The 16,210-nt window shown below is 41.7% G+C and overlaps 1 protein-coding gene across 1 annotated transcript in view; it reads right to left on the bottom strand.

Annotated features, from left to right (window-relative positions):
• LOC121625640 (ankyrin repeat and BTB/POZ domain-containing protein BTBD11-A) overlaps positions 1-16,210 on the bottom strand; it is a 170,630-nt gene that overhangs the window by 19,738 nt on the left and 134,682 nt on the right. The window contains exons 3-5 of the mRNA XM_041963807.1: positions 8,989-9,196; positions 3,003-3,155; positions 965-1,130 (exon numbers count right to left, since the gene is read on the bottom strand). Coding sequence (XP_041819741.1) covers positions 965-1,130; positions 3,003-3,155; positions 8,989-9,196 — 527 coding nt within the window. The remainder of the gene's footprint in view (positions 1-964; positions 1,131-3,002; positions 3,156-8,988; positions 9,197-16,210) is intronic.

Below are 16,210 nucleotides of genomic sequence, written 5' to 3'. Positions count from 1 at the left end.
CACCCCTTTCTTCCCCCTTTATGGCGTAACACAAAGACACCATCAGTCTCTGTTTATTCATGTCTGTATTTGGATTTATATCGTCAAATCTGGTGAGAACGTTACTGAAGACTGAAGCTAAATGTCTGAATATTGGACCTCCAAGTTTTTAGCATATTTGTCTACATTTTGGCATCAAAACGTTGATTGAAGAACTTCCTTTTTGCACCATACGGGCGACAATTATCTGGATTCTTTTTGATGCTGCAGAAAAGGTCTCCAGTGTCAATTGATGATTATAATCTAGAGCTGAAACAATACATTAATCAATCGATTAGTGAACTTACAGAAATATAAACAGCAACTAGTTTGATAATCGATTAATCGTGAGTCATTTTTGATGCAAAATTGCCAAACGAAGCTTGGTGTCAGCTTCTTATAATGAGGATTTGATGCTTTCATTGTCTTATGTGATAATGAACGGACTATCTTTGGGTTTCGGAGTGTCGGTCCAACAAAACAAGTAATTTGATGACATCCCCAGTGTCATGGGTTTTTCATTTCATACAGCCGTATGCTTGATTTCTAAATTGATTTACGGATGTTTATGCTTGACTGACATTACTGTGAGGCCATCGTTGGAAGGAGTGTATGACGTCTTTGCGTTTCAGCCTGACTGAGTTATAACTCCGAGAAGAGAAGAGCATATTTATATAATGTATCTGTATTCCTGTAAACCTCTGTACACACAGACACAAAGAAAACAACATTTTGGTGTAAATAATTGAGCTGAATGATGGCATAAGAATTTAGCACATTGCATGACTCATTGGGAGCAGCCTGTGCCCAGCATGTGTGTGAACTAGGATGGACTGCCAGGTAATATTTGTGAGAGATTCATTGTGTTTAACTCTCCAGTGTTTCTGTGTAGGTGTGTGATATTAACTTGGTGTATACATGTAGGAGTGTGTGTTAAGTGTCGGACCTGTTCGCTCATGCTGTTAATGCCATCAGGCCCCAGCAGGTTCACGGCCTGCTTGACCAGGTCCGTCCGTCCGCAGTTGAGCATCCTGAAGCCCAGATCCTGCAGGAACTTGGCCTCTGTGGAGGCTGCGTCCAGCTTTCTGGTGGCACAGAAACAATCCTCCGCCCTGCAGATGAACAGATCCATTAGCGTGATGAAGTGGGAGCTTATCTCAGAAATGGATTTTGAGATCTGTGGACATACATCTAGACGGCACGGTGACAGACTCCGCTTTTCACAACTTAAACTCTCGGTATTATAAAATGAACTGCAACATTCTAAGTTTATTTCAAGTATTGAGCTGTTTGCATCAATCCTCTAATGTTTGCATTTGTCAACACATTTTTCTTCGCTTGCTTCTGGCTCTCTACTTTCTTCATTTCATAAAGTAGCTTGTCTCCAGGTAAGACTTCTGCTATGACTCATTATTACTCATTCACGTCTCCCGTAAAGCCTCTTAATCCAAGCTGCGAGCAGCTGTCACAGCTGACGTTTCCACGGGGGTCACAGAGGAACTTTTTCATGATGTTTGTCCCATGTTATGTGACAATTATATCTGACGTGTAAGGAGATGTTAATTGGCAATTCACAGCTCTCAGTGCTTCATGTACTGTTTCCCTGCAAGTATTAGAAATGTGATAAGACCCTTAACCCACTGACACCAACACAAAATCACCAACTGAGCTGCCGCGTGACAAATACCGTGCATGGCTACGTGACTGCTGTGCTGTGCTTGAGAACGAGAGAAGAGACGAAGGAGGCTGCAGCTCTGTCAGACCACATGCCAACACAGGCACAGCAGCGCTTCAGCTAAATGCTAGCATCAGCATGGTAACATCCCAGCTTGGTCAACCTGCCCGGAATGTTCTGGGAACGTAACGATAACTTTGGGTTTTACATCAGAAAAACTGTTAAACATCTGGAGAACGTTTTGTAGGAACGTTCAATAAATGTTCCCACAACCAAAAAATAATGTTCCCACAACGTTTTGGGAATCAGTTTTTGCTAGCTGGGATACTCACAATGACAACGCAAACTAGGATATAAATGTTAACCACCTTAGTTTAGCGTGTTTGCATGCTAAAAGTTGCTAATTAGCACTAGTCAGTTTTCCAGGTATTTAACCAAATACTAGACGAATTAAAATTATGACCTGATCATGGCGCTAGATTAAAAGTTAATCGAGAAGGGAACATGAATGTGTGACGGATATTTCATAGTGATCCAACAACAATTGGGAGATTTCACTCAAAGTCACAAATGTGACCCTGCTCGGTTATATAAAAGATATTTCAGTCTGGACCAACGACTCACCAACAACCAACTGACCTCCAGCATCGTCCAAAATGCTGCTAACGTGGCTAACGTGAATCTAGGTTCTCCAACTGATTGCCCGAAATATTTTCATAAAATGATCAACAGAACCACCAGAACCATCTTTCTACGTTGTGATAGCAAGTGTTAGCATCACATGTCATAGCAGAAAAGCACAGGTGTGACTAATAACACTGATTAACATCTGAACCAGGGTGTGACTGGCTGTTATTAGTCACACTTGTTTGGCATGTCAGAGTGTCCTTAATGAGACAGACCTATTACAATACGTCCTGTTGTCATGCGAATATGGAGGCTGATCTCAATCAGTGCCACGAAGTGCCAATTTACAGATGATACATGACTGCATCAAACATCCACACCAACCACAACCCAGAAAAACGTGGAAAGCCTTTTATTCCTCCTTTTTTGACATGCATGTTACCAATTCATTCCAATAAGACTATTTTGGAGGGAAAGTTTTATTGAAGGTTTGGACACTGGAGTTTTTGTTTGGCCTCAAAGATTTCTGCGCTGAGCTATCAGGCTTTTGGGCAAAGGTTTATGATGATTAAACACCTCCAGAAGCAAGACGGCCTCACTTGTCTTGGAGGCAAACTACCCATACATAAAAGTGGCTTATCTCCGCCTCAGTAAGACTTTGTCAGAAGCATCATATCCTTACTTTATCTGTCGAGGTTCGCAGTCCACACCGGGGAGCAGCAGCCTGGCGGCCTGCCTCACGTCATCGCTGTCCACAGAGAAGCTTCGTCGATGCTCAGTGTGGGCGACGGCCACCCGGATCCACTCCATCAGCGGCGGCAGGACCAGGAACGGCCTGCAGGGGAACACAATGGTGTGTTTGCTCACATTAAAAGTGCAAATGAAATCAGATTGGCAGGAATGACACTAAGAATAAACACTTAAAGGCCCTAAAAACATATTTTCCTTATCACTTTCTCACTCTGACTGATGTGGTTCCCACATGAACACACATCTTCTACCAAACTTAGATCTTTTTTGGTTATTTCATATGAGAGATTTCAGGTTGTCTGTGCTCTTCTTGCCGGCTTGAAGCTGGTGAGGCTCCACTGGGAAAAAGGTGACATATCTCTGTGCACCAGACAACATCTGAATCTGATGACAGGTGGTGGGTTGTGTGGTCACTGTCAATCAATCTGATCAAACCACACCCACAGAGTCCTGATGATGAAGACAAGCTGAGTTTTTGAGCGTTTAACTCTTTATAAGTAACTAATGCCATGAGATGTTTTTATTTACATACGTATGACTTGAGGCCCAGTTTTTAGGGACCCTAAACTACTAAACTACGCTAAATGTGTATCAAATGCACAAAAACACACATCTGCAAATGCAATCAGCACATACACAGAATTTCACAATCCATATCAATATATAGTATCATGATTAATGTGACCTTTGTGTGTCAAAATTAATTTTTCAGACTGATAACATCACATGATGCTTTAAAAGACATTGCAGGGATTCATAAAGCTCCGTGTGCTCTATTGACTTTTCATATAAAATCACTTAATAAAGACTGGTCGAACACTGATAGCCACAAACTTTCTAATTAAAGATGCCCTTACAGATAGCTGAAAAGGCAGCCACACCAAATCAATATTAATAATTTATAACTCAGACTGTCCAGAGAAAGAGATCTAGATGCTGCAACCTCCCTAAATGCTGTTATTACCTTCTTTAATCAAAATCAGTAATGGGTCTTGCCTGGCTGACATGTTCATATTTCATCATTTATTTCCAGGACTTGTGTGTGTGTGTGTGTGTGTGTGTGTGTGTGTGTGTGTGTGTGTGTGTGTGTGTGTGTGTGGATAGTCTCTAATCACATAACCTGTAAATCACCTAATCTGTCTCTCACACACGCTGTTATGTTGTTCTGTTTGCTATTTATCTTTCCCCCCACAGTGCAACAGCAGCAAAATTCAGGTCAGTCATTCATCAGCCATTTAACCCCTTTACATCAGTTCACAGGCAGAATGAGCGACTGTGCTTCACAATAAAGGCTTTTCTCATTTTATCAGGTGTACTGTGTCAGTGCGCAGCACTAATGCAAATGTGGTGTACGTTGATAATAGTGGTAGGTTACCACTTAGCTAATTAATAACAATTAATTAATTAATTGTTATTAATTAATTAATAACATTAGCTCCACAAGTTGGTTGAATTCTTAATGTTTTCAGCTGACTCATTTTAAAACAAGAACCCTGTAAAGAGGTCTTACATATACTTTATGGCTACATGCATGATGCTACAAGAAAGAGGCTGCAGCTGCATGTTCTGAGCAGAAAATTAGCATCCTCACCGATGGATTGTCCATGCAGAAGACATGGAAATAATGTCCTTATACTGCAGTATTAAAGACCTAAAAGTATGATAAGGATCAGACCGTTATTTAAGTCAAACATAACTCTGTTTGGCTTATTTAGGATGAAGATGAACTGATGTGTTTGGCAAAGCTACCTCAGGTAATGTTGGCTGAGGTTGCAGTAAACTTAAGTAACATATTTATGAAAAGTGCAAGGTGATCTATTTCAGGAAATTAGGTTTCTGAGAAATCTTTGAAAGTGAGGTGCTTCTTTCGTAAGTTCCTGACACTCTTGAATATTCACATTCACATTAACCTTAGAGGATAATGTGGACACACACAGTCAAGAAAAAGAAACCTCAAAAGAAACCCCAGAAAGAAAAACTGGAAATAAGGCTTTTATCCTATTGAGCTGTCTCTTGGCATAATACCAGTCAAAAGAATTGTGAAATCATTTCTTTATGTCCAAGCGGGCTTAGTCTTTCACTAAAGCTAAGGCATACTTCATTTAGCCTTTTGTGCATAAAAATGGGACTGAACAAAGGTATTAATTCTAAGACTCCATGACAAGGATCCCTTGTTGTACAGAGATTTAAAATTAAATATTATTTCATTCAAAGTCATTTTCAAACAGCTAACACAAAGTGGTCATGATCCCACGTTAGCTAACATCCCCCTAAATCACATCCTGGAGCTGTTCATTGGTCTTTTATCATACAACATAAATAAATGAAGGATGCTGTACATTTACATACTTAGTTTCTACTGTTTAATTTAGACACAATTACTTTACTTTTGCCTCTTACTTTCTCCAGTGTTAGCTTTAGCATCACAGCAACACAAAGAGCAGGAGGCTTGACACCAATATAAAGTTGTTAGAGATAGATTTTGCTACCATTAATGTTAAAATGCATGAACACAGCTGAGGAAATTATAGAAGATTAAGTGACAACACCAGCCCCTTAGCAGGCTTTTTTAGCCGTTGCGCAATCCCCTTTATTTAACTTTGTATGTTGTACTGCTGAATACATACAGACAGATGGAGACAATGATGGTGCAAATATGAATAAATTGTGTGAACATATTATGCCATTAAGCTGAGCTAACAAGCATACTAGCTAACTGACCACTAGCAAACTTGTTAACAATATGCTATGTATGGAAGGGAGAAAACGGTCCAGTCCAGAGAAAAAAAGACTGTTTTGACTACTATTATTGCTAGCCCAGGTGGCTAGCATGTTAGCTCCTAGCACACTAGTTACAGTTGTTCCCCAAGTAGCTCTGTGAGTAATAACTACATCATCAAGCGTACAGAGCCAAACATGTGATGAAGATACACAGATGTATTTGACTGTGACACTCTAGCTAGCATGCTAGTTGGTTTAGCCCCCTCTGCATTTACCTACTCTATATTTTTATAAGTGATCATAATTATCCATCAAACATATATATTACCACATCTGGTAGAGTAACTGTCTCATCACCCGTATTTTGGCCACTACAGGATATTCAGTATCACAAAACAGAAATCATTGTTTTCCTGGACTCGATTCATAGGTCTTTGTATCTCTGAGTCCATCCGCTGGCACTGTGCCTCCAGTAAGTCCTACTCATTCATAGCAATTATCCTCTCAGGCTCATAAAAACGGTCCTTTTCACAGAACTGAACAGCCTTGGGATATGGCTTACGGTATATGTTCTTTTTGCAGCGCCTGGCCCTTAAAGCAGGTCATCGGTAGATAGTCACACTCGAGAAAGTCTTTTCACAAGGTTCTCATTAAGCTGATATTAAGCTTCACTTTTTTTATACCTGGCCATCATGACTATGACCTTTTAAAGAGCCCTATTCAGGATACTTTTAGCAACAAATGTATTTAATTTACAAGAAACATTAATTGTGGTAGCGTTGGGGATAATTCTGAGTCACCAGATCTCAGTTTCAATGATAATAAAAGTCCTTTAAGGCTTTTAAAACAATGAAGCGGTCTCAAATTCTCATTAAAAATCCTTAAAACACTAAATTAAAGAGGCTAATTTCACGTTATAGTCAGTTAAATCATATTATGAATCCATCAGTAAAGGTCCCTGTAGAGCTTTTATCCCTCATGACCCTCTGGCAACTATAATTTCCTGAAAAAATTATTTCAAACACAACCACGTACCCAACTGAGAGAAACCATTTGGGACTGTTATGTTTACCATGTACGCAGCTGCCCGCTCCTTCTGTAAATTTGCTGTAAGCACATGTTTAATCAAGGCAGCAGCTTTTAGATATTGACACACTGTTTTTGACTAGTCTACATTTCGTGTGCAACAGTTTGTCATCCCACAACCAAAGCTATCCTCGTCTTTACACCTACAGTCTGCCAGGAATTTGAACTCTGGCAAGGGTTTTAAAATAAAGCAAGGTTTCCACTGCTGCTTAGTGCTTGGCTGACTAATGTGACAATTCAGACCTCCTCCTCTCTCTCTCTCTCTCTCTCTGTCTCGCTGATGGCTGCCTCTCGAAAGACATATTTCTGGGTTTGAAAAAAAGGGAAGCCCAGTCTGGAACAGAAACACTGAGGGTAACGTTATCAATCGATACAGACAGCGGTCCTGTTGTGACAACCAACACCTAGAGCTAAGAGTGTAAGAATTCCTCCTTAGAGGCAAATTCCTGGGCCAAAATACTGAATATATCATATATCATTATCTGCAGCAGCCCAGTGACTATTTTAACTCCTTATGAACTTCAAATTTTGGAGCAATAAACCAACTTTCAACCTGTAAGGCTTAACATCAGGTAGATATTTAAAGCTCAGGCGAAAAAGTCATTTCAGCAATTTAGTTCCCTCCAGTAATTTTTCGTGTTACAGAAGGCTTATCTGAAGCTTTGCAACACAACCCTAAAAGATAATTTCATCTAATTGAATCATATTCTGCCTCCCTCTCATCCTGTTGTGTTATTCAGGCCCTTTCTACTCGTCTTCAACCTTTCAGCAGAATGCTAAATAGAGAATTTCCTCTCCGGGGACCAGAGAGCCTGCTGACATGTCACTCCGCCTGACGTTCCTCATGCTCCCTGGGGTCGTCAGGATGGAGTTTTATCCTCTCAGAGTGGAGGAAAGATGTTGGAATATCTGTCCATCCGTCCATCCGAGTGAAGTCCCTGTGGTTCCCATCAATCTGCGCAATGCCTAGGGAGGTGTCAGCGCTGACCAGCCCACGCAGCATCTTACAGGATCGCTTGTGGGGCGAAAAACTTGTGCAACAAAGTGGGAACGTCTGTACTAACCTTTGCAGCAGTTGGAATTATTCTCGCTGTGGTGTGCCGCTAACTGACGGAGGCAATATGGCTGAAAGGATCGATATCTGCCTATCGGGATGGAGAGTTGCTGGAGTTGGTGTCCGGTGAAAGTAATGCTTTTACAGTGGCTACAGCGTGCCAGAAATATGGCCGATGGACGATTTTGGAGATTGGATTTTAACTTATGCAAACATTTCTCAGGAATGGAAATCATCTTATCGACTGATTTAAAGCTTGATGAGTGGAGGCGAAGGACCACATATCACTTGTACAAGTTAGCAAATTGACAAAATCGAACGGCGAAGAAGGAATTCTTCAAAATAACTCTAACGCTGTCTAAATTTCAGAAGCTAACGTGTCATAAGCGCCTGCTGAGGCCGTCTGAAACGTTGCTTTCTGGTGTGTAAATTGATCTGATGAGTGCAAATTTATGATTTTATTTATTTTTAAATTGTAAATGAGACATGTAAAATTAAGTGATTTTTAAGTATAGATTTGGTTATTTTTCCTGATGAAAGCAACGGCAGCAAATGATTCATTCCAGGACCGTTAGAAATTTTTGAATCTGATGATAATTTCAATTTTCACAGTCTCTTGCTCTTATAAATGGTGTAATTTTGGTGATGTTTTTAAAAATAAAACATGCCTTTAATCCCCATAGGGCGTTAGGGTTAATCATAGGGCGTTACAAAATAACATTAAATAGGCATATTTGCCAGTTGTTCCTGAAGTGCTAAACTTGGACATAATTGACTTGCCTTTGAGTTGACGTAAAACGGCTACAATCTACCCCGATTAGTCTCTTCGTCCATGCTGACAGCTGATTGGAGGGGAAATGCACTTTACGTCATGAAAGTACAGAGAGTAAAGGGGCAAAAGAAGCAGAGTCTCTGGTGAGTTCAGCCTCTGAGCTGAATACAAACACACACACACACACACACTCTTAGTGCCTACCGCTGCTTGCTGGCTTGCGGCTAACTGACATAACGGTATTCCGGCTGTTTGCATTATTTCCTGGGTTACTGCTGCACTCACCTCTCAGTCTGTAAGGTGACTTTGGAGGGCTCAACGTTGGGGTTCTCCCACTCCATCTGTGGGCAGTGCATGAAGTAACACAGGGTATAGAGGGCCTCGGGCTCCCAGTGCACTGTGGTGGTGGTCTTCTGGTGGACTGGAGTCCCATTGCTGGGGTTCTTGATGTGCAGCGGCTGGAGGTGGTGCATGGCCCGGGACACCAAATCACCTGGAGGATATTTTTATATATGAGAGCAGTACATGGACACAATGTGATACAAACCCTGATTCCAAAGCCGAAATAAAAACAGATCATCTGCAAACAAACTGTGTTTACTGACAACATGTTTTGAAGTGTTCCTGAGCCCATGTATTAGTCTCCTTTATCCAATCATGTGTTCACAAAGTGGTGAACCTCGCTCCATCCTCGCTGTGAACCACTGAGCCTTTCCAGGATGCTCCTTTCATACCCAATCATGATCCTATCACCTGTTACCAATCAACCTGTTTACCTGTGGAATGTTCCAAACAGGTGTTTTTGGAGCGTTCCACATCTTTCCCAGTCTTTTGTTGCTCCTGTCCCAATTTGTTAGAAATGTGTTGCTGCATCAAGTTCAGAATAAGCAGATATTTACAAAAATCAATGAAGCTGATGAGGCCAAACATTAAATATGTTGTCTTTGTGCTATTTTAAGCTGAGTTTATGTCAAAAAGAAATAACAAATTATCCCATTCTGCTTTATGTTTTATACAGCATCCCAACATTTTTTAATCAGGGTTGTAATAACATATAACGTGTAGTACACCGAGGAAAGATCTATTATCCTCATATCATTATAACAAAGTCCTACGCACTACTCTCTGAGCACAGATTCATCTTGTGCACTGCTCCTTTGACATGTGAGTACTCGCAGCACTCCTGTGATGAGGTGGAGACGCACTCCTTCACTCGAACACCCTCTGATTCACCGTACATTTAGTCATGCACACATGCCCACACGATCCTTGCTGAGTGGGAAATTGCTGCCTTGAAATTAAATCTTACGCACATCATACCTCTCTCATCACTTAGGAGCCCGAGCTCTTATTCTTCCCTCATTTTATCTTTAGCTCTTATTTTTCTCTTATTTTTTCACCCGGATTTCTGACGTGACCATCGAGAGAGTCATGGAAAAAACACAATATGTGTGTCAGTGTGTGGATGTGTGAGTGAAGCAAATGAATAGGGAGAGCATGTTTAAATTGAGTCTGAGTCGGCGGTGGCATGTTATCAACATCCAGCGTCTCTAGACAACTACCTCTGACGTGGATGATGTCATTACCGAACGCCGGGCGCTGCGAGCAGCCAGTCACAACACGGCTAACTCTGTGGCGGTCGGCTACGAATACGCAATAACGAACAATAGCTGTGCCAAACTACAGCTAAACTAGCCGACCGCCGGCTCAGAGGGGAATAGCACCAGCATATCATAACAAAATATTGGAATATGAACGAGTTTCGCCGCAGATCATACGTTATATAGAGGCTGCGCATGGATGCCCCGAGTACTCGCATTATACGGATATACGCGCCGCCCCTCTGGGGCTAATTTCTTCAAAACGACTCCAAATGCCACCAAAGTTGTCTGGGTGAGTAAATGGTCATATTTAATGCTAGAAATAAGGTCCGGGTTGTAAAAAACGAAAGTTATCCTCTAACTGAAGGTAAAACATAAAGTTTCGACACCTAAAATGTTGTGAATGATCTCTCATTGCACTTAAAATCTGTCAAAGTTGAACCAGGAAGTCAGTCAGTAAACTGGGAAGGACAGTTGGGTGATAATTTTACTGTTTTTAGGTTTTTGTCTTATAGTCTGCTTAGTCGTGCTTCGTGTCCAATCAGACTTCTTTGTGACGATGTCGCCACTGCTTAGCCTGAACGAACTGCCATTGAAGAAATATTCAACGTAAGGATCAATACCACTCTCATGCCTGTAGCGACAGTCAGCAGCTGGTTAGCTTAGCTTAGCTTAGCACAAAGACTGGAAACATGTACAGCTAGCACATAACCCCCTGTGAAATGGCAAACTGTCATTAGCGAGCTTTAGCAGTGCTGGCGGGCGGATTTTGTTGCCTTCGGATAAAGCCATGCTAGCTGTTTACCTTGTTTCCAGTCTCTATGCTAAGCTACGCTAACCATCTCCTGCCTCTGGCGTCATATTTAATGGACTGATATGAAAATGATTTACATTTAACTCTCCACCAAAAAGCAAATACGCATGTTTTCCCAATTGTTACTTTAAAGATGATAATTTCTGTATGTTGACTCACAACAACTTATACACCCGCGTCAGTGTCATCAGTGCTTGATGCCACTTTTCAGTCACTTTTATTCATGCATGTTGTTGGCTTTCTATGTAGGAGGATGATGTTCCCATTCTTCATCCTGCCTACAGAGCTCAGTGGGTTTTGCAGACTGTCAGTGGGCACAACACCATCTGTTTGAAATGATGATTCAGAGGTCTGGGACCAGGCTACCACGTTTCCAGATGTTATCATAACTGCTAAGAAGGATGGCCAAAAACATGAAAAACAATAATATCCAAAAATCTCTGTGTGTGTATTTGAGTTCAGTTTCTTCACGAACGAGAAAATCATAAAACATTCATCCCGAGATCGTGAGGACTCGCATGAAAAAACCTCACAGCTGATCGGCTTCCTGTAAAAACTGCACACACATTCAGAAGAGCACATTTTCTGGGATCTTCTGTGATAAATGTTGCTTTAAGTATGAACTTTTTTCCAGCTGTGTCTGTGCGCAGCAGGAGGCGGGAAAAAAATGAAATTCATGAGAAATTTTACAATTCTAATACTTCTGAACACCAGCGGAGGTTTGAATATCAATTTCTGAAATTCAATACGACACAGGCACATATGCAGCGCTGACATTTACAGAGCTGTAATTCTCCGATTTAGGATTTTGACAACTTCACTGCAGCTTATCGACAAGTCATTATTGATGCATTTAAGTCTAACAACGTTGCTCTGAGAGAGAAAACGCTGCAGGGTTGATTCCCCAGAAGAATTAATACCCTCATTGATCCAAATCATTTACCTGCTTCGTTGGAACGCTGAAGGTTTCTGGCTTATCGGAGAACATGGACTCTGAAAGCGCCGCTGCCTGAGTGTTGTGAGTTCATGCATTCTCTTACTGCACACACAAGTAATATGTGAATAAAACATTATGTGTGAAAAGTCTGAAGCTCCGAGCTGCAGTGCAACAGTAAACACATCGCAGCTCAGCACACACACACATTCGCTCTCTGATCTTGTTTGATTGTTTGTTCCAAAAATACCCCGTCTGAGGAACGTCGGCCTGTCTTGAAACCTCGTTCCTTAGACAGAATGACACGGTGAGTCTGCGCCCAAGGTTCCCCATCTGTCAGACTAAAGGCCCCTGACAGAGTTCACAGGCAGTCAGACGTAAACAGAGAGCGCTGCTCACTGCACGGTTTGCACTGCGGCTCCAGACGGTTATCAAGACACAATTAAATACGTCAAGAAATAATTGAAGGCCTCACTTCCATGACTGAGGACGTGTGGCGGGAAAAGGCTCCGCTCTCCAGGTATGACGCGTTAGACAAACATGATTAGATGTGGTCACTTAGTGCAGCGGGGGCAGCGCCTGATGATGCTCAGTGCAGAACAAAGACATCTTAACAAGACCAGTGCTCAGACCGAGGAGGACGTGGCCTACTGAGAGTGCTACAGTTGTCAGTGAGTCGGGAGAAATAGCATAGTTAGGTTGAGGTTAGGGTGATGTGTCGGTCAGCCTTCAGGTCCTGAAAGCCTGCTTCCTCAATCAGCGTCTTCCTATGAGTGATGAGGTCCGACATTAACTAACTATTTTCCACAAAAGCTACGAGACTTTTGCTTATTTCACATTAGAAACGTCTGTATTTCCTGTTTTGCCTGAGCTCTTCTGACTGGTTGGAGGGTTGCGCGGTCAGTGTCAATCAAACGTGATCAAACCGCATCCGCACAGTCATGGTGAGGCAGATTAGCTGAGCTCATGAGTGTGAAATACTTAACAAATGACACCTAAGGATGTTTGTCTCGAAACTTCATCTTAATCCTACACAGAAACACTTGTGATTTGAAGCCAAGGTTTTAGGGGCTTTAAATGAGTCAAAAGGATTTTAAAAATCCCATCGTTACGTCAGGAACAGCTCTTAACCTTAACCATAAAACCATCAGATTAAAAAATAGTTTATGTTTTTAGCTGTGATTTGTCCAGTCGATGTGGGCATCATCATAAATTAATTGTGTTGTTCTGGAGGCACTTAACAAACAACATATTGTGCTGTTTAATTTGGAGGACATGTTGCTTTTGCTCATTTTTTGAACAGATTTGTTCATTGATTAATTGCTTTTTAAGCCGTTTAGCAAACAAAAACATTCCCTCACACCGACTTTTCAGTGTGAGAATTGAACGATTTATTAATTTTCTCTGTTAGCTCCTGACCAGACAAAAGCAGCAACTGAAGATGTCATTTTCACTGTTTGTGAATCAGTTCATTAGTAATTAAATGCATCAGTACTTGCAGCTCTGCAGGATTTACAGGTATGAATGCGATATGGGAACTGTGTGCAGCTTGCAGCCTCTGTTTGCTCTGCATGTTTGGGGTCCGGCAGCATTTTGAAACCTAAATCAAGTGCATTCATTTAGCATACAAAGCCTTTTTACTCCAGGTACTCAGGAAGTCCCCATGCTACCCAGTGTGACTTTATGCAGTGTGCTATTTGCCAAAATATAAAAGGCAGAAGTGAGACATTAAAAAGGATTAACGAGAGCAAAGAGGACTGAAATATGAATTTCCACGACAAAAAACGGTGCTCAGTGGAAACAATATAAACAAGCCATAAAACAGAGAACCACTTACTCCAAGAACTGACAACGCCCCCCTGGGCTTTGCAGGGCTCGCTGAGCAAAAACAGAACCCTACAACCGCACCACGTCCATAAATGACGGACCGCATGTAGCTTCTACCACAACAAACATTAGGAGCAGCCACCGAGCACATGCTTAAAATGTGGCCGTCCCTCTGAGCTCAGGCCAGCGCCGGGGCTCAGCATCAAGCTTTCGTGTTGGTCTAATGTTTCTAATTGTTCTTGTGACTTTGGTTTTGTCAGCAGGACAACATTCACTTCTGTCTCCTTTGCTGTAATTATCCAAGCAACGCTCCTATGGGGTTCATGCTTCATCTCATTTGAATTAATCACAGGGGACAGCTTAGTGTGTTCCTTTCTCCCAGCCAAGTCCTTCCCTCTTGGAAGGACTCATTACAGAGCAAAACTTTGTTCCCTATTCCCAGAGAAAAAAATGGTGAAACAGCACAGAGCGAAAACTCCCCGCTGTAATGAGATGTCAACACTTTAACTGTTGTCATACAGCAGCTACACAGCCTGTAATTACCTTGTCTTTCTCTGCTGCATTACACCCAATGCATAAGAGCTACTATGTAAGGTCGAGTGCTCTCATGGAGCAAATCTTTTTTAGAGTAACAGGGCATTAAAGATAAAAGAAATATTTTCACCTCCGACTTCACAAAAACAAAATGTAAACAAAAGTGAGACTCAAACGCTCAAAGGACAGGTTGGAATTAAGCTCCCAGGATAAAGACCTGATGGGGTGCACGCTGCACAAGCCTACACAATATCAACCTCGTGACGCACTGTCAGGGGATCATCAAAATCAGTAGGTTTCATCCTCTGGGGACCATGACCGGCGTCACAATCCATCCAATACTTGTTGAGATATTTCAGCCTGGACCAAAGTGGTGGACCAGCAGAGCTACATTTCCGTCCTCTGAGCCATGCTAAAAGCTAGCATGGCTAATAACAGCAAAAACCTTTCAGCCATAATGAAATGTCAACATTTAAAATTCTGTCATTCAGCAGCTACAACACCTGTAATTACCTGTGTCAGAAATCCCTCCCCTTCACATCTGTAAAACGACTGACAGTAAATAATGAGTGGTGTCTTCTTCTGCTGGTCCCTCATCAGGAATATGCAGCTGATAATTTCCACCTAGCAAGTCATTACAGATAAAATCCTTTCACCTGTGGCTCACACTTCACGTGTCGGCACCTCGACGGCTGAGGCTTCAGCGGGTGTTTTCTTCTCTCGACGGCAGCATGAGGGGCCAGCGTTCTTTAAGTCACGATCGCTTGACAGCCTGATTCACAGCACAGTATGTACTTTTTGATCTATAAATGTACTCCTCTGCAACAGGTACAATAAAGCACAGCGTAATTATGTTCTCATACCGTGAAGCCACAGGGAATGTGTTTTGATTTATTGTACTTGGAACAGCGTGTTTGACGAAGAGTAATTTAACTGTGGTGAGGTGTTATTGTGTTAGCACAAAACCCAAAAGGATCTTTGGAAATAATTGAGCCCAATAATATACCAAAGTAATTAAATGTGTGATTATTTTTTTGCTATATGAAGCACACAATAATGCCAATATTACACATTATGTAAGGTTTTGTTTTCTCATCGTATACTCGAATGTTGTTACCACAACTATCGTGATTGTGCCTGCTTTCTACAAATGAGTTGGCATATTCCCTGTTAATGTGAACTCTGCTGCCAGTAACATCTGCAGAGTTTAATGGGCCCTTCCTCGAAATCATTTGCATTAATATTGCAAAGTTTGAATCCTTCCCAAGACTTTAACACCCACAAGTCACGTACTGCCCCATCAGCAAATGATAGGCGATATGAGAGGGGATGCCATCCCTCTTGTTGGCAAAATGACCACAACGCATCCCCCTTATTAACCTGTAGCAGAGAGAGTGCAGGAGCTGAGGGGCAGTCTGGTTGAATATGTTGGTCTAGTCTGTCCGACTCATGGATCTTTTATCTGACTGTGTTTTGTATTGATAAACCAATGGTGCTGTCTGTGGTGCTGAAATAGAAGATGGATTTGTAATGGCACCTTTTTCTTTCACCTTTCTGTCAGTTTGATCTTGGATCTATAACCAGTAAACTATATATTATAAATACACAATTCAATACTATATTGCAGCCTATATACTCCATGGACTAATGTCACCTTCAAGATCAAAGTGACAAGTAGCAACATGCAGTCGCTGGAGAGGAAGAGGATCACAGAGACACGCTGCTGCCAGTTAAAAATGAACAAATCACTGACTGGATGCACCTCCTTCAGTCTACAGCACATATTTTCTTGTCATT

The sequence above is a fragment of the Chelmon rostratus genome, chromosome 22, assembly GCF_017976325.1.
Source record: "Chelmon rostratus isolate fCheRos1 chromosome 22, fCheRos1.pri, whole genome shotgun sequence".
Classification (NCBI taxonomy): Eukaryota; Metazoa; Chordata; class Actinopteri; order Chaetodontiformes; family Chaetodontidae; genus Chelmon; species Chelmon rostratus.
Note: the sequence above shows the minus strand (reverse complement) of the source record. Positions and strands in the feature narration are given on the sequence as shown.